General features: G+C 39.4%; 2 protein-coding genes across 5 annotated transcripts in view; one reads left to right on the top strand and one right to left on the bottom strand.

Moving 5' to 3' along the window:
• The first annotated feature begins 1,447 nt into the window (after positions 1-1,447).
• rnf223 (ring finger protein 223) lies at positions 1,448-9,555 on the top strand. The gene is made up of 2 exons (XM_086027993.1): positions 1,448-1,665; positions 8,069-9,555. The coding sequence occupies exon 2, from the start codon at positions 8,145-8,147 to the stop codon at positions 8,844-8,846; it is 702 nt and encodes a 233-aa protein (XP_085884119.1). The 5' UTR covers positions 1,448-1,665; positions 8,069-8,144; the 3' UTR covers positions 8,847-9,555.
• Positions 9,556-14,360: 4,805 nt separating this feature from the next.
• ptpn11b (protein tyrosine phosphatase non-receptor type 11b) overlaps positions 14,361-19,592 on the bottom strand; it is a 28,797-nt gene continuing 23,565 nt past the window's right edge. For 3 of the 4 annotated variants that reach the window (XM_086027971.1, XM_086027953.1, XM_086027980.1), the window contains exons 13-16: positions 19,084-19,235; positions 18,750-18,850; positions 17,131-17,260; positions 14,361-14,965 (exon numbers count right to left, since the gene is read on the bottom strand). In XM_086027971.1, coding sequence (XP_085884097.1) covers positions 17,173-17,260; positions 18,750-18,850; positions 19,084-19,235 — 341 coding nt within the window. In that variant the 3' untranslated portion in view covers positions 14,361-14,965; positions 17,131-17,172. Of the gene's footprint in view, positions 15,046-17,130; positions 17,261-18,749; positions 18,851-19,083; positions 19,236-19,592 lie in introns of all 4 variants that reach the window. The other variant, XM_086027962.1, reaches the window with a different exon arrangement.

Genomic DNA, 19,592 nt, shown 5'->3' with positions numbered 1-19,592 from the left:
CCAGCTCTTCCAGAGGGATCCCGAAGCGTTCCCAGGCCAGCCGGGAGACAGTCTCTCAAGCGTGTCCTGGGTCGTCCTCGGTGGCCTCATGCCGGTGGGACATGCCACGCCTCACCGGGGAGACGTCCAGGAGGCATCCTAATCAGATGCCCGAGCCACCTCAGCTGGCTCCTCTCGACGTGAACGGGAAAAATGAAAATATATTAAGTAAATATTTAATGTTTAAAATATAATATAAAAATATTCCCATATTTTGTTATGTTACAGTCTCATCCCACAGTGGAGTACATTCATTTTTTTCCCTTGAAAATGCAATACACGACACCCAATTACTATAGACAATTCCTTTGACGTCATGTGCGGTTTGTGCTCTGATAGGCACGGTCACCTGCGGGACCTTATTCTGTATATACAGGTGTGTGTGCCTTTCCAAATCATGTCCAATCAACTGAATTTAGGAGGCGTGAGTGGCTACGTCAAAATTTCAGAAGTGACGTCAGGATTCCCTGCTAGTCAAATCAGAGGACAGAAAGCCAAATTCACATTCACTGCAGTATTTAACCTGAAGATGGCTCCACACAGACACAGAGGGTTTGCTCCAAATTCATCCATTATCCAAACCGCTTATCCTCACAAGGGTCGTCGGCATGCTGGAGCCAAACCCAGCTGTCTTTGGGCAGTAAGCGGGGGACACGCTGAATTGGTTGCCAGCCAATCATAGGGCACACACAGGCAAACAAACACCTGCACTCACAATCACACCTAGGGGCAATTTAGGGTGTTCAATTTGTAACTACCATGCATGTTTTTGGAATGTGGGAGGAAACCGGAGTACCCGGAGAAAACCCACGCAGGCACGGGGAGAATATGCAAACTCCACACAGGAAGGCCGGAGCCGGAATCGAACCCACGACCTCTGCACTGTGAGGTGGACGTGCTAACCAGTCATTCACTGTGCCGCCTGCTTCAAATTTAAAATTTCAATAAAAATGCACTTAAATGTCAAAATAATGACCAGGACATGTTGACAGCATTAGTAAACACCCATTTGTACAATTTATCAGAAAAAAAAAATGATTTGGGAGGGGGGGTAGGGGGGGGATTACCTCTTTAAGGGTTGAATTGCTGTAAGTGACCATCTTTGCCACTAGGTACAACACACTCTTCTGGAATGGGAAATAAAAATGTAGGAGCTTTCTGGTGGAATACATCACATGCATTTCTTGTTTGATGGGTTTGCTCATACTGAGCAGCATGTAAAAAAGTGATCTGTGTTTTGAAAAGAACACAGCATGTGAATAAACTTTCTTCTAAGTGGCATACAGGGGAGGGGCTGGAGTGATAGTTGGAAACCAAATGTGTATTTCTATTAAGCCTTCCTCTCCTGCCTCAAGTCGCCACCTCAAGGACGGGACACTGTTAGGAAGCATTTGCATAAAGTGCTAAAAGGGGGAGTTGTCGGGACGGACAGACGAGGTGATCGTGAGCAACAAGCACACACGGGAGGAAGACCGACACACACACAGACAGGCAAGCACAGACACCCACACACCTGACTTAGGTGCAACAAACTCTAACAACAGAGGGAGAGCCCTGCTGGCACAAATATGCTTCTTCATTTTCTTTGAGGCGACGTAAGGACGCCAGAGGACACTTTCCTTCCAGGTAAAATATTTCTTCATCATCTCATGATAGGAATTACTTGTTTACAGTGTTTTCAGTATATATATATATATATATATATATATATATATATATATATATATGTTACTGTGTGGCTGTAGCCTACTTGACAAACTGCACTGCAATAAACTGAGTGCTACAGTGTAACCTCCAAAGTCGAATGCCTCAAACGTGGCGGCGTCTAGAGGTCAACCAAAGTTTCCTGGAAATAATATACCTCATACAGTAAGTCAAACAATACCAAAAAAATGTGAGACATGCATGACCAGCACATATTCTGAGACCTCATCTTAGTGAGCATCTAAAGGTCTAACTCCACGTTTCTTTGTTTCTTTTGTGATGCCAACACAGAAGGGCATTAGTGAAAGCAGAGGAAAAGTGTGATTAGAATAGAATAGAATTAGCATAGAATCAGAAATGGAACTTAAATAAACAAATAAATGACACATATAGGCAAATGAGCCTTCACACTCATATTAACACCTATGGGCAATTAAGAGTCTTAATGAAGCTAACATGCATGTTTTTGGAATGTGGGAGGAAGTACCCGAACATGTCAAGCAAAGATTTGAACCACGAAATCCCGAGGGATCTCTTCTTTAATTTAATTGAAATTTATAATTCGGCAATGCAATAGATTGTGTGAATTTAAAACTAATTAACTAATCGGGCTCGGGCACCGCATCATCAAGAAACTGGTGGGATTTTACAAGAACAAGTTGGATTGTGAAGCTAGAAACTTTGCAAAAACTCTAGTGATGGAAAAATAAAGCTTCAAATTTTGCTTCATGAACCAGGTGTTGTATTTTTTACTTTTCTAGATGGCACTGTTCAACATTGGGGTGAAAGTACACTGACTTGGCAGTTCTTAAACTCCTTTATTTAAACTAACAGTGTCATCAAGAGGAGTAAAAAAAAAAAAATACAACAGTTGGTTCATGAAGAAAATTTGAAGCTTCATTTTCCCATCACTAAAAAAATGCACATTATGAGTTCAAATTCCAAAGACAGACTGGAGCAGCAACCCGAACCTACTGCCTCCTATGTGTATGCCGGATATTTTCGCTTACCCCTTGTGTGGTTTGACTACATCGTAGCAGTTTAAGAAGGATAAATGGTTAGCCTCTCATGTGCGGAAACTACAGAAATGTAGCGCCGCCAATGTGGAGTAAAAATGTTTGACTGCATTTTCAAACATTATTTTTATAACAGTATTTTCAAACGTGCTCGCAAATACGTTTGAACTTATTCGTTGTAGGCTAAATGCTACACACAGAATTTTTTTCCCAAAATGCCACTATCACGTGAAAAAAGTAGCTTTTTTATTTTTTTTTTAGCACACTACATTGTACCAATACGTTGGAAAATTAATAAATACTCATTGGTTAATTCATAATTTTATGGTCTTATTAAGATTGCAGTGCATGATTTACGTTAGGCATTTTTGTGGTTTTGGTATTGGTATTGACTTGCACATTATGCTTTTTTTTTAACATTGGTCTACATTATACCAATGCGTTCAAAAATTACGTAAGCAAACAATTTTTTCGTAATTTTATGGTTTTATGTTTTCCATGATTTCCATTTGGTATTTTTTCGCACTTATTTTATTATTTTCACCCTTTGACCCAATTATGTTTTACTCGTGTATGTGCAAGTTAATATCCGGTGGTATTATGGGAAAAAATGCTACATTTGTAGCATTTAGCTAAATGCTTTTTTTGCCAATCAAAAATTTGTACTCCACATTGCCAGCTCCACGCTAAATTGCATTGCTATAAAAACAACATTTTTATGATGAATGGTTAACTAGACATTCCATTAACTTTGTTCTCTAAAATGTCAGCGTTTAAGCAGCCTACAGTCACAAGTAGCACTTCCATCCGTTTATCATTATGTCACTACTTGAAAGTTTTTTTCCGCCCATTCAACCTGCATGTTCAGCTCCACTGACTGGTTTGTGTTTACTTTATGCACACTGGGCAAACTCAGCTCTTATTTTTTTTCCCCTCTCCCACTGCTAGCTACTTAAGTTGAGGCTCTCTAAACAATGGCGTGGATCAGGTTCCAACAGCCCTGAAAACTGGCAGGTTGAGCACCTTCATCATAATCATCGTCACCTTTGGCAGTTGAACTGACTGTTAAGCTCAGATAACACAAGTGAAACAGTTAAAAAAAAAAGGATTTGAAGTGTGTGTCTGTAGGTCAGTGGCACAGGGAAAAATACACAACAACACGTGTGAGTGATAAGACAAATCATTATCACTGACACTAAGGGAATAAACATTTGTGCTCTAGAGTTTTGGGAGTTAATATTTGACGGTGCTGTACTATTCAGCACTTTGGCCCGAAAAAAAAAAAAAAATAGCTTGTCTTTTCTAGAACATCATCGTCTCCCACTGTGACTGTGCTCAAAACAACCATCTCCACCTTAAGTAAACGTTTTTTAAACATTTTCAAACCAAATTCATTTCCCTGCCAACAGCTTGGCCTACTTTTTGAAAAGAAGGCTTTTGATAGTGAACAAGTGTATCAGGTTTTTGCATGTGTGTACAAGCTTTGCCAGCCACGTGGACCCTACTGTAGGACTTCGGTTAAATTACGACAACCATTTGTGATCGCTCGCACAGGCTTCCACTTTCAGAGCTAAAGATTAAGCTGAAGACATTGCTGAATTTGCAGGACACATTAGGTCAAAACAAAGTAAAAAATGACAAATACAAGAAATACTCATTCTATTCGTCATTTAAAATTAAGAAAATTAGAAAAAAGTAATGTCTTCAATCATAAATCAATAACATTGGGAAAACATTTCTTGAATAAAAAGGTTTTTTTTTTCTATACAGTATTTATTTCAGTCACAATACTACTGCATGATTTCTTGGTTATTTTTTTCTTTGAACATTGTGATTATGTATTCCCCGTGATTAATTCTCTAATGTTGCCTGACAAAGTAGAGCCGATAATGATTCCATTTATTGCCTGTTAAATCCAACAGAAGCGTATGTAAAATCATTTACAGATGTCTCAAAGGTGCAATTTGTAAACGTTTGAACAAGCTAGCAGCAGTTTGTGCTAACCTCCATTACTACAGCCAAAAGATTGATCTTTTCATCCAGCGTTGGGAGAAACTCAAAAAAAGAAAATATGTATGTATGTATGTACATAAGATATGATTAATCTGTTCTTCAAATTATTTTCCCTAAAGACGTATTTTAAGATAACCTTTCATTCATTCAGTAACAGGTATTTTCAGACCCTCTTTTACCGTAACGTTTGAAAAAATTGGAAAAAATATCAATAAATTGCTGGGCTTGAATGGCTTGACTATGAAAAGACATATAAAAATGTCTTTGGGACCTTTTATCTACTATACATCTTGGAAATCATGGCAGTGTACTAATAATCAAAGTGACTAATGCCAGGGGATACAATGCTTTAAAATATTGCAGTGTCGTTGTTGTATCTTCATAAAAGCAGACTTCTTAAGATGCTGCTTGCACTGTGTGCAACAAGGGGGTACCTTATTGTTTGGCCAATAAGTTCATAAAGTCCTGTGTTAATACAATGGTATCAAAGGTCAGACTGGGTTGCTATCACAACTGCTTTCACTTCACTGGCTTGGGACAACACGAGCCGGTGTTGTTACTTACTTAGCTCACGCATCTTAGGTACAGTGAGTAATAACACGCCTCACATTTGCACCCCCCAATTTGAATCTTGTTGTCTTTGCAAATACACCTCCAGAAATTCTGCTTCTTCTTGCTTAAAAAGCCGATGATCTGCACATTGCATAGGAATGGCAAAGAAGCGAAGAACTACAAATGTCGCCTCAAACCAATGCCGGACCGTTGAACAAAATGGCTGAACATGCTGCCATATGCTTATGTTATGAGGCCTCTGTCTGTCAACAAGTTGTTGGGTGGAAATTCCCTCATTAGTATTCCATTCTAGTTGTAAAAAGATTACTTTTTGTACTTTCTGAGCATAAATAGTTGTGTTTTCCACACCAAGGCTGGTGCCGTCCTAACCAAGCCTTGTTGCATGAACTGATGACGCCTACTCAGTTAAGAGGCGAAACATCTTCTTAAACAAACAGAGCAGTCCAGTTGCAATTGATTGAAAGCTCAGAGAATGAAATGACCTGGATGAGTAAGAATATCGGCAAGCATAAAAACTGGAGTGTTAATTGGCAGGGTTTTTTTTTAGGCACTGTTGTCGAACTGTTGAACAAAATGGCTGAAAATGCTGCAAAATGCATACTAGGCAATAATAATTATAAAAAAAAACCCAACACTTTTAGTATATGGGCACTAACTTTGTCCTGCTGAACCTCAGACACTTTAAAACCATCCTTTAAACTTGTTTCCTGTGTGTAGTACGTGTTCTGAACACATGCTACAATGATTGCATGGTCCAACATTGTTGTTTGTTAGTTTTGAGATTTAGGTGTTTGAGATTTGAGACAATTTGCATCCATTTTCAGTCAAACGTGTGGCATACTGTATGTGAAAGCCTAAATCAGTTTTTGAAGTTCCTCCCAAGACTGGAAAAGATTCAATCTCTTGGCTGTGGTAATGGAGGCTAGCACAAACTGCTGCTAGCTTGTTCAAACCTTTTACAAATTGCATGTTTTTCCACAACTGTCATTTTTTTGGTAGCCTTTAAGCCTTACTTTGCTTAGCGGCTCTCTGTACCTATGTGTTACATCTGAAATGCTTTTGGGTTATAGTTGCTTGTTGCTGTAATACTAGTGTGGCTCAAACTACTGAAGTCAAATTTCTTGTGTGTTCTTGCATGCCAATAAAGATGATTCTGATGCTTATTCTGATTTACTCTAATTTGTCACCCTTCAGTGCAGCACCACCACTCTTCTGAGAATCAGAAGCTACTGGTTAAATTTAGTACTGTATTTGTCTGACACACTTCGACAATTCATCCTTCACGGGCGGGAAGCTATGCGCATTTTGTACTTGTTGAAGTTTGAGCGTTAAACATTAGGTTTTTTTTTTGAGAAGTAGAATTGGCTCTTGGTGAAATTTTGGAGGGAAGAGGGCCTGGGGGGGTGATAAAAACTGCTACTTTCAGGAGTTGAAGTGGGAGAGCTAAGCTGATAAGACAGGTGAGATTTTGCATGCACATACCATAACAGTCGTAAATAAGAGAGAGAGAGAGAGAAAGAAAAAGAGAGAAGAGAGGGCAAAGCAGGAATTCCAAGGTTAGATGGAGCGATTGCAAGTGAGAACAAGCAGTAACTTTGTTTCAGTGCTGAGTGTCCAGAAAGGAACACCTGCTGGAAGCAACAGAAACATTTGAACCTCACTGAGGGCACTGTACCGCCAGCTACTGGATGCAGGAAGAACTGATTGACAGGCAAATGATCTTGAAAACTAATACATTTAGGAATGATCAGGTCTGTCTGATCCATGTACAGCACCTGCTCATATCTTTTGGATTCCTCAAGTGTCTGCCAAATTCTTCAGATGGAGCCAAAACATGAACAAATGCTACAGGGCCCCAACTTTCAATGTACATAATTTCTCAATTTTTTAATGGAATCAAATGCAACATGATGTATACTGTAACAGTTTATTGTGTTTAGAACATTACATTAAAACATTGTACTCATTGGTCGAGATATACCGATAATTCAATATCAATATGTATCGCGATTGACACGTGATCGATATCAATAGAAAATGCCTTCGATAAAATGTTCGATAGAAAAAAAAAAAACGAAAACAAACTTAATTGTTAAACCAACGAAGAAGCAGCTAGATCTCTGTACCTGACGGAACATGAGTGCGGGCCCGGCAGCCTTGCGCCATACTCGCGTCGAGCGAGCTAGCCGCGTAACTTCGTTCAATACAACTTTTACAATAAAATGATATTATGCACGATGACCCGATAAAACAACTCCGGATGGAGACGTGGTGTACAAGTAAAGGAGTTCCCCGTCTTTGACATGCTAGCGCCAGTTAGCCATATCGGACCCTCGGCATCAAACTCAAGTTAAAATCAGGCAAGTAAAATATGAATGAACTATGGCAATAATGAGTCCGCTGAAAAGATAAAGTAGTCCTAAGACGGTTGGTCAACGATAATGTACGCACCGCAAGAGAGCATTAGTTCACTTACATTGTATGAACGTTGAATGAAGGCTAATGTATGTGTATCAACAATACTGCTTTGGGGTAACACCTAATGCAAATAAGCACATTCAGACTTTCCACTGTATCTTAATTACTCACATTCAAAGAGAACACGAGAATGTGTTCAACTGCATGACTGGAAATAATGCACGTTTGAGCAATGAAATATTCTCAAAGGTGAAAAGGAGGTGTAATACTAAACTAACAACTGCTACTTCCTTTGTTGTCATAAGGGGGATTGAGGAGTCAAGGTCAAAGCAGGAGGAGGAGGGAGTGCAAATCGCAGCAGTTTGGACTCTATTCCTAAACATGGAACAGTCTCCGCAGATTTGGCACATGCAGGCCGACCACCAGGAAGCCACTGGTGAGCCCCAAAAGAAGATGTCCACGACAAGCCAGCTGGAGTGCCCCATCTGCTACAACACCTACGACAACGTCTTCAAAACGCCAAAGTTGTTGACGTGCACCCACACCTTCTGCCTAGAGTGCCTCTCCCGCCTCATGGCTATCTCGCCGGCCGAGCACGAAGATGCCGGGCAGGGGACATCGCAGCTCTTTTGCCCTTTCTGCCGCCACAGCACCACGTTGCCAGAGGGGGGGCCCCCGTGTCTGCCCAGCAACCACGAAATGCTGCACAAGTTGCCCGGCCACCAGCAGCGGGAGGAGCCCGTGTGGCTGGACGGCGAGAAGTTGTGTTACAAAAGCAACAGGCCGGCGTCCGACAGCCTCTCGGCCTTGTGCATCTGCATCGACATTGGCGCGGACAAGGGGGGCGGTGCCCCCATTCAGACCCCGCCTCGAAATTTAGGCTTGCTGGACCGGCTGGCAGACTGGAAGCGGATGATGCTCTTTGTGGTGCTTATGGTGCTGCTGGTAGTTGTGGTGCTGTGGCCACTGCAGTGTGTATTCAGCACCGGAAACATGCGATGTGTGCAGATGGTCCGCCCAAATCGCACCGCCGTCCCCGCAACCATGGTGCCTGCTTTTGACCCACTCAACAGGCCTACATGACATGAACATGAACTTGTGTACAGTTTTGCGGATCACATCAGAGTGCGCGCCTGAAGAAAATGCATTGTAAATAGTTGCACTTGTGTAAATATTTTCACTTGTGATGAGTGTAGTGTATTGTGTTTTACATTCGATTTTCATCTTTTAGCACATGCCCGCCCACAGGAGGCTTCTGACTTCCTCAAGTCTTTTTTTTTTTTTTAACTTGATGACCCCCCCCCTAGTGGTAGTATGAAAAAATACACCATGCTACCCTTGTCTAACCATGTTGTTGCTATTCAATGAAAGGTTCATTTGTCCAAATTGTGTGAGTTTGAAAAAAAAAAAGAATGACTACATATACTTGATTAATCCCGTGAAGGAAATTAAGGAAGGAATCATTTTCAATTGTCTTGCAGGATACATTTTATGTAAAGAAATTCAATGAAGAAAATGTGAAATTCAAAAATCTGTTTAGCTTGAGGTAGAGTTAATTGGACAGACATGATTTTCATTGCAGAGCAACAATTTGAAGGTTTTGTATCATTTAATATCTTGACTTTATTCAATGACCCTGGTGCAAGTAGGCAAGTAGATTTCTTTAAAAATGCCAAACAGTTGCACTTTAATCGACATCTGTGCAGATATCAGATGGGGTATTTTTTCCCCAAATATTTTAAGACCGAGTTGATTTTTTTTTTACTATCAATAAAGAAAATGAGAACTAAAATGGTGCTTTGGTTTGTTAAGGTTCACTTTACTATTTAGCTTTACATCACTGACAACTTTGGTGGGTCGAAAACACAAAAAAAGCAAAGCACACATTTGCGGTTCAGATGTTAATATTTTTCCTTCTAAAATTGACATTATTATGAATCGACAAATTAAAAAATATATTATCAGCCGGTACGAATGTGCCTGTCCAGCTGTACAAAGTACTGTATTTGCTGTTACGTACAGTAACAAGACTCAACTAATCGTCTTTCCAGAGATCAAGTTTGGTGGCCTTAAAGGGTCAAAAGGTCCCATTTTGTCATGGCATTCCATTGTAAAAGTCAAAGCTGTGGTGTTAGCAACATCCAACTTCTAACAGTTACAGTAGCAAAGTCAAAAGAGCATGACGTGAGTAACAATGTGATATGTGAATGTCATTGTGGAAAAATTCTCATCATAAAACAGTCATTAACTAGAATACCCTCCCAAACTGAACCTTGGACTCTTGACTAAACACAACAAAGGCCTTGTCAGGAAGTCGCTATAGCGACTTCCTGTATGAAGCAAAAAAGGGTTTTCTTCTCAGCCCATCATGATGACACGCGGCTGATAAGATTTTATAATACAAGTCACGGGGACACTGTAATAAAAGGACAACTTCCTGAATAACCAGTGTGGAATGGGCATAAATATGGTCAAATTATAACTGCAGATAAGATGGAAAAAATGATTCAGAAATAGCTTCATGCGAACAAATGTTGTGGTGCAGCACGGCAGAAGGACAACCCCCATAAATGATGTATTGATACAGGAACAAGAATTGCAAATCCAAGAATTTTGTTGATTTTAGTTAATGTGGCAAGATAGCGATGCATATTTTTGGGGACATTTTAACAACACAAAAGAAAAATTAGAATTCATACCAATACAGAAGGTGTACATTCAATGACACCCCCAAAAGTAGGAATTTATTAGCCGATAAGAATATGACCAAAATAGTTTTCTTGATTAGTAAATGCATGTGTAGAAATAAAGGCTTAACCCAATAATGTTTTAGCCCACTCTATCAACATTTGAGTAAATCAATGCCCCAGGCCATTATAAGCAATAGGCCACTTAAAGTGGTCACCACGGTAACAACAGACCAGCCAATAGTCTCCTAAAATAGTACTGTTAGTTAGATTATTTTCAAGTGCATTTATTATGTTGCGTTATGATGCTTAAATTAAAACACCTCGCATTTAAGATTTCTCTATTAAAAAGCCAGTCAGGATAACATATACAGTACAGGTTTATTGTAACAAACCAGATTGTTGCACACTCCTGGCAACATTTTGCATCCGCGGGTCGGCCTGTACAACAGCTAGAAGGCATCTGAGCAGAGGCCAGTGCAAGAACGACACACAGGACTCACCTCAGACACACAAAAGGAACACGGAACCAAAAGAAATATCTTCAAGTAAATACACAGTGAGAGGACACGCAGAAAATACACTGCAAACCTCCTTGTACAGTTCTGGTTCAATAAAGCCAGAGGAAACTTAACAAGCATAATAATATACATTCAAACAAACACAATCAAATCAAAACATTTTAACATTTAACAAAACAAAAACAAAAAAGATTCCAAGATCCAGCAGTTTCATATTTTCAAGTATTGATGTTACAAGATGTCATAAAGAAAAGAGGCAAAGTGGAAGAAAAATGAAATAAATCAAAAAGATCAAGATTGTGACATAGTTCATAAATACTGAAACAAAACCAACCGTTTCCCAATGAAGCCAGGGAACACAAGCCACAGTTTCAAGGGGAAAGGGGGCGAGGCCTTGTTCTAACACACACTGGGAAGCAATGCCATGAAGGTAGTAAAAGTTGAATTAAAAACTATTTCAATAAAACAAGGTGACTGTGAATGCAGCACACGTTACCAACTTGATCAGTTTGAATATAAGGCTCTCTGACACAACAACCTCGTCGGACTGGACCTCACCTCAGGGTCAGATAATATTCTTTTGTTTTTTCTAGCTTCACCACTTCATTTTAGCACGCTTATTAAGCCTGATTTACCACAGCTAAAACTATGTCTGCAATCTGTGAGTGAACATGTAATTCAGTTCTTGCTCTTTTGAGATTTTACTAAATCAGGCCCTTCAAGTTGGATCAGCAGAGACCGACATTGTCCCAGTGAAAAGCCAAACATGTTGGACTTGTTGGCGAAATGGAACAACCCAGCTAAATGTGAGCTAAATTTGACCTGTACTCATTGTCAAGACTGTGAGTTAAAGATGAAAATATATTTGAAAAATAGATTAAATACAATATACAAAAACAAAAAATCAAATTCATATCACTGATGACTTTTACTTGGAGGTCCAGCGAAGGGGTCTCTGCCAAGCGGGTAAGATCGTCTTGTCATTTAAATCAGGATTATGCAATATTGCTTGTGGACGGGCACACCAAAAGGCCTGATTCATGTCTCAGTCATTACGAATTTTAAATGACAAATGATGGGTATCAGTTGAGGCTTGTAATTTGGTGCTGATCCAAATTGGATGAATTTCATTCTGGTTAGCTTTACTTTCTCAGATGTTGAGCCGGGTCACGTTCCACTAACATGATTGCACCTGCTTTTGACGAGGACATTTTGGCAGAGGCTAAAAATATCTCTGGGCACGGTGGCTTCAGCGCTCCAACGGCCTTCCTTATCGTATCAGTGACGTGGCCTTTGCGCGCTCAGCTATCATCAAGCCTGGATTATAGCTGTCATCTAAATTACTTTTTGGAGACAAATCTATTCTTCAATCTCGGGCAGATAGCCATCTGGCGCGCCGTAATCGCCATCCCTTTTCCCTCGTCTCCTTGTGACCCTCGTCTAGGGCAGATGTTGAAGTGCGTCACACGTGATGATTAACAAGGACAGCAAGTCAAACTAAATCCAGAGATGGCTATTTCTCATTCAGGAATCCTCTCATCCCTTCTTCCTGGCTATTATTGGTTATTATCTAATTGGTGTAGGACCACACCAAAAACAAAAATGGCAAAATGTGCAGTCAAAGGGTAAGTTTGCAGCTTTCAGCCTGCTTGCAAGATTCGAATGTACTGTAGCCTCAGTTCACTCTTTCGTATCCCCAGCCTCGCATCTCTGATCAAAAGCCACGCCCCTCCTTGACGTGAGCTTTCCTGAGACGCGCACGTTCGTAAACAAGCCGATCTTAGCCATAGTTGCTAGAGTGCCAGCATTTGTTATTCATGTTGAGAAGTGCTGCCAAAGGTGATATGTCACCGGTTTGATGTTGCATTTTTAGGAATGCACAACAGAAAGCGCGGCTGCTGCGCGGCTGCACCGTGAGGCCGCAAATGAGTGACACGATCGCCTTGGTCACGCCTTTTGTTTTTGTTGATTATGGCGGTGCCATGTGGACAAAAGCGGTAGTGTTTTGACAAAACTCAACCACATTTCCCATGCGTGCCAGCGCGTAGTGTCGTGAAATCTTGAGCCGTCCTTATAGCGAAAGGAGGAGTATGCCGTAAAGCAATTCAGGACATTTGTATTTTTTGGTGTGCCAGGGTTGATCCCATCCTCCTCAAAATTGCTTTGTGCCAGTAAAAACAATACAGACCCCCTCAAGGCATGAAATCCCATTCAACTGCTGTACTTGAAAGTCAATGTTTCATCAAAGGAGTTGTGAAAAAATGTTATTAAGGTCGATTTCTTGCCCGGTGCTGCTTTAAACTGAAAACTCCTCCTTAAAGTCAAATTTGACAATATCCTCACCAGTGCTCATTTTTATTATTTGTATCATGATATTACAGATTCCTTCTCAAATTTTAGTCCAGTAAAATTACACATATTTCCCATGTCAAATATATTTTTTTCTAACAAGGTAAGTATTTTCGGGTAATACAACTTTATTCTCATATTTTTACGGAGTTTTCACAAACGATTCACTTTTTGTAGTATTGCAAGTTTTTCTCATACTGCAAGAACTTTTTTGCAATGCAAATTTATTTTCTGTGTAATATCACCATTTCATTCTTTCCTCACATTACAGTACACTACTTTAAATTTGTATATATATACAGTATATATATATATATATATATATATATATATATATATATACAGTATATATATATATATATACAGTATATATATATATATATACAGTATATATATATATATATATACAGTATATATATATATATACACAGTATATATATATATACAGTATATATATATATATATATATATATACAGTATATATATATATATATATATATATATATATATATATATATATATATATATATATATATATATACAGTATATATATATATATATATATATATATATATATATATAGTATATTAGGGCTGTCAAAGTTAAAGCATTAACTATGGAGAGTAATTTAAAATTTATACCGCATTAAAAAAAACAAACTTTATTCTTGTGGCAGCTTCCCTGTGCTCACTTGGCAGCCAAACTTTGAGGAGAGTCACTGTCACAACAACGGACTTTTATGTAGTTTTACTTTAGTTGCTTGGCGCCTCACTGGAAAAATCCAAAATAATATGCGCACTTCGCAAAGCCAAATTCAAATACTATACTAATTGTTTGTAAAAGTTATATATAGATATATAAAATTAGGCTCTAGACTCACATTTACAACTTTATGCTCCAAAACCAATGTTTTCCCCTGTTTTTGTCCTTCGTAAATTACAGTACATTAAATAACATGATCTTATATTTTGTCAGCTACCATTTTCGGCCCATGCTGAGATATTAAGTGCTGATACAAACGCATAATTTGTGAAGCAGTCTCAAATAAAACTCTGTCTGTTTTACTGATCAAACCTTGTGGATGAACGATCACAAATTACATTGTGGCGCAAAACAATTATGCGAAGAAACAAAACAATAACAGATGATGACTTGTTCATAAAAAGAAACAAACAAAACACGCAGCATTCAGATGACAGAGAGTGCCCCCTTTTTTATGAAATGACAAAAAAAGTAGCAGTCTCAGTTAGGATGACTGTGAGTTGACCTTGCTTTGACCTTTTCTTGGCTCCAATCCAATATTTTTGTGGCTGCACGACCCCTGGTTGAACACTCATCTTCCAAGTAAGAGCAAAGATGTATCAGCTTGATTACAGACAACAAGGCACTTTCATTGATTAAGAGCGGGAAAGGCTTTTGGAGGCAGCAGCAGCGCTGTAGGAAAGAGCTAGAGGGCCGAGGGCGCAATGCGTAACAAGTCTTTCCTTGTTCTTGGAGATTTCACTCCAAAAGCACAAGTCCAGCTTGATAGGGTCTGCTCACCACAGGCAGGGTGCACTCTCGTCTCGTGGGGTTTAAGCAGTGCACTGCGCTCCTGCCCCCCCGCTGGAGAGATTTTGTACAGCAGACGAGGCCTCTGCTGACACTTGAAGTAAACAGACAAGACAGACAAGTGATGTTCAAGGCCGCTGTCTCTTTGAATTAAGTCGACATGAAACCGACGTCCTAGAAGAGGCGAATACATAATCAGCATGTACTTGGCCGCAGGGTGGGCAAACACTGTGTAAATTAAGGCAGATTTCATCTTTGTCAAGCCATGTTAGCAGGGAAGCAGGAGCCAGATGGGTCCATTTTTTGCGACAGTTCGTACAATTGATACGCGTACAATGTTTCTTTGTGTGTTTGAATTGCTTTCAGCATTAACATTCAGCTACAAATGGTCTTGATTTTTTAAAATTACAATTCGTACTGCATGTGGTAAAGCCAAAACCAACTGTATTATGCAGGTCTGTGCTGCTTCATTTGTTGTACGCCACTGCAGAATTGGACATTTGAAACTATTAAAATCATATAATAAATGCTCAAATTTACACCCAAAGAGAATGAAATTTTATAGATCATGGGTGGACAAAGTTTGGTCTTCAAGGGCCCTGTTGAATTTTTACAATGGTCATCTGTAGATGAGGTAAAAACAAACAAACAAATACATAACTAAATAAATAAATAAACAAATTACACTGTGATTGTACAATATGTATAATAAAATAATTCAATTTCATTTTTAAATATTTGCAATTAATTCATTTATAATTAATTGAACAATTATTTAATACAATTTAAAAGTCTTATAAGTTCAGTACATATAAAATAAATCTTCCATCCATCCATTCATTTTCTAGACCACTTATCACTTGGTGAACTAAGGTGAACTAAGTGTTCTCGTCAATCTAATCAAAAACCCTGATTAATATAGATTTAACAGGCAAGTCCTTATAGAATCTGACATTGCTTGAAAGAGCAAGGCTCAAATTAAGATGCTCCACCTTGCAGTTTGAGAGTCAAAATTAGCATTTTGCGCCTCATCAAAACCTATTGAATAGTACATTTGAGAATTACAGATTTTTTGTAATCAATTAAACGCCAACATGGTCCCAAAAGGTTTCTCTGGGGTGCACGCACGCACGCACGCACGCACGCACGCACGCACGCACGCACGCACGCACGCACGCACGCACGCACGCACGCACGCACGCACGCACGCACGCACGCACGCACGCCACCTGCCACGGGAAGTCTGAGGCAAGCTCTGTGCTACTTACACTATACCAGCTAAATAAGTTGCAGAGTCGCTCAGTAAGCATCGTTTCCAGGGCGGCAAATGTACACTTCTGGCAAGTATCGTTCTATAGAAGCCAAGGGATGACTAAAAAAGACGGCAAAGCTATCGTAATTGCTAAGCTAACCGAAGATTGACATGTAATTGTGAAACACTGCAATTAAGTGGTGATGATCAAGCACACTTTTCACAGAAAACAGTCTTATTCACTATGCTACACAGCGTAACAGGACCGAAAACAGAAACCGGAATAATGAATAAATTACAGTGCGTTGCGTTACAGTGTATGTTAGCCAGGAGGAGAGGCTTATAAATTCAAAAGTATTAATAGCAGAATAAAATGTTTGTAATATCAGCTAAGTTATTTGTCTGTTTTCACAACAGAGTCTTGAGTATTGACTTTTGAGGTCAAATCTCTCAACAAATCTCGTAATATTATTTTAAAATCAATTTAGCTTAGCTAAAAGTCGATACAATCCATTCATAAATTCAAGTTTTAAAATGAAATTGACATTTGTGTTTGAAATTGGCCCACCGAAAATGTTGCTAGACAACAAAATAAAGTTTGTTGCTATGCACAATTCACATTTAAGAAATAAAATCTGTTGATTATATAAGAAAGATAACCAATTAGTTATATTGTCATATTTTTATTTAATAAAACCTTTGCTTCAGGTCTCTGGGATTAATCCGCAAAAAAAATCTCCTCAAAATTAGAACATTGTTCGTCAAATGAAGTCACTGATTAGCAAAACTGCTCTGCAAAGAAAAAATCTATTTCAAGCTTTGAAGACTATTGCTTGCTTTGTCATTTGAAACTAAAGTCATGCCGAGACGTTCAAAGAAGATTGACAATATGTTCTTGAGAGTGCTGATGAGAAATGATTCTCCTGTTTGAATGGAAACAATTCCGAGCAGGTTTTCATAATCACTGGATGTAGTCTCACATTATCCTAATTGCAAATGATACTCACAGAGAGGCTTGCAGAATCACGTGGAGGTCCGTAGCACTGGTTTTACCTCCTGGTGTTACTGCTGAAGGACGTCTGCGGGCTTTTAAAGTTGATGTTCTCGTACACACTTGAAGAATCATCGTTTGTCATTCTACAATTACACAGTGGGACAATATGTTGCCGGGAACATTTCTAACTGCAGGTCTGAATTCATGCCCTATTTCGAGATTTAGTGCCAACTGTCTGTACGCAATTTTTGACACTCTATTTACTACTTTTAAGTGACCCTTATTCAGTATTACTGTTTTTACATTTTCCAAATACAAACCTGCAACTACTCGATACATAACTGCAGGTCTGAATTCATGCCCTATTTCGAGATTTAGTGCCAACTGTCTGTACGCAATTTTTGACACTCTATTTACTACTTTTAAGTGACCCTTATTCAGTATTACTGTTTTTACATTTTCCAAATACAAACCTGCAACTACTCGATACATAAAGAACAGGATGTTAAACAAACATACTGGTAATATAAAATATTTATGTAATGTTATGTAATATACAGAGCTGGGCATTTTACTAAAAATTGAGTGTCCGTTATTCGTCATCCGTCTGCAGCGCGGGTACCCTTCTGTCGTCCGTCATTTGACTTTTTTTCCGGGGGGGAAAAAAATAGTACCCGTCTATAGGCCGGTCCGCCTCTAATTTTAAACAGCCGTCGGTCGGCGAGTCCGACTAAACTTTCACTATATGTGGCAAACAGATGGAATGCAGTATATTGAATTCCCAGCAGATTGGAATTCACCAAGACCTTGACAAAGTTAGAAATGTTCATTCTTTTTCCCTATTGCCTTCTCAAACTATTTCCAGATTACATTTGATATTGCCTATTTGAACAACAGAAGTATAGTGCAAATTTTGTCTGTGACATCAGTACCTTTTTTTTTTTTTTACAGCTCAAACTGGGGTATGATTAGTCACATTTGAAAAGCAAAAGAAAAAAGCATCCAAATGTAGCATAAAGACTGGTTGTTTCGTTACGTTAATATGAATTTAGGCACTAAATACTATTATCTCCACTAATCGGCACAGGGCGGTCATAGTTTTCAAAGCTTAGTGAGGCTCTGAGACTTTTCTGTTGACCAGCACATCACTGGTTACATAATATTTTTTTGTGTTTTCTTTTCCGCATTAAACCATCACCTGGACTTCAGGATTTTTTTTTTCACCTCAAAGCGCCATCCATGCAGAACAAGCCCACTTTAGCCTCCTGCTGGCTTTTCATTGATAGCAGTCCATCCATCCATCCATTATCTATACCGCTTGTCCTCACAAGGGTCGCGGGGAGTGCTGGAGCCTATCCCAGCAGTCTTCAGGCAGTAGGCGGGGGACACCCTGAATCGGTTGCCAGCCAATCGCAGGGCACACAGAGCCAAACAAACATCCGTACTCACAATCACACCTAGGGGCAATTTAGAGTGTCCAATTAACCCATCAAGCATGTTTTTGGAACGTGGGAGGAAACCGGAGTACCCGGAGAAAACCCACGCAGACACGGGCAGATTGATAGCAGTCTTCACAGGCATTCTAAATATGTCAAAGGTGAGTTCAATACGAGTGTTTTGAGTTGTACTTACACAGACGAAGAGCGTGACGATGCCAAGTTGAGTTTGGACCTTGAATTGGCCATCGGAGGGTATTTGATGTTGGAGTACTCTCGCTCCTTCATCTTACTCTTCTGCAAAGTAACAACATCATTATCATGCAGGCTGCAGCTTGACCTCGTCCTTACTAACTGATTTGAATTCGATGGGACAAATCCACAGTGAAATAAGGGGTGGATCACTTTGGAAACCTACTGGGATAGTTATCATGTTGAGTCCACCGCTTAAGCTGTCATAACATGTAGCGGTCCGTTGTGAATATTTTAACGCTGAGAATTTTGCGGTTGACAAGCAACCAGCAGAGTACCTGCTCTTCCTCCAGTCTTTTCTGGGCTGTGTCTATGTACTGCTGCACGGCCATGTAGATGAACTTGTACTGGGCCTCTGTCTGCACCATGCCGGACCTCTGCTGTCGTACCCTCTGGATGGTCTTCGGGATGTCAATATCGCAATCAAGGCCTGAGGCGCAAACACATACACACAGTGTAAACACAGAAGTCATTTCACATATTCGATATAATTGGACCACTAAGGATATTCGATAGCATATCAAGATGCTCATTCACTGACACGCATTTTCAGGCCCTCTTTTACCCTATTGTTTGAAAAAAATTGTTTTTTTTTTTTTAATATACCGGTAAATAAATTCCTGGCATTGAATGGCTGGACTGTGAAAAGAAAGAAATTAATCAATGGCACTGAATGAGTTAGGATTGTTAGCTACTTTAATGATCTAAATGAACCTGCAGAAGCACTGACAGTGACCTGACTATATTAGGACGGAGGTTGTAACAACAGCAGCTATGGAGAACATAT

Source organism: Filicampus tigris, chromosome 1 (assembly GCF_054856515.1).
Source record: "Filicampus tigris isolate MCC_2025a chromosome 1, RoL_Ftig_1.0, whole genome shotgun sequence".
Classification (NCBI taxonomy): domain Eukaryota; kingdom Metazoa; phylum Chordata; class Actinopteri; order Syngnathiformes; family Syngnathidae; genus Filicampus; species Filicampus tigris.
The sequence above is the reverse complement of the archived record's forward strand: the minus strand, read 5'-3'. Positions and strand labels throughout refer to the sequence as shown.

Coding starts and splice junctions, on each gene's coding strand:
- rnf223 (XM_086027993.1), top strand. CDS start 8,145: ATGGAACAGTCTCCGCAGATTTGGCACATGCAGGCCGACCACCAGGAA.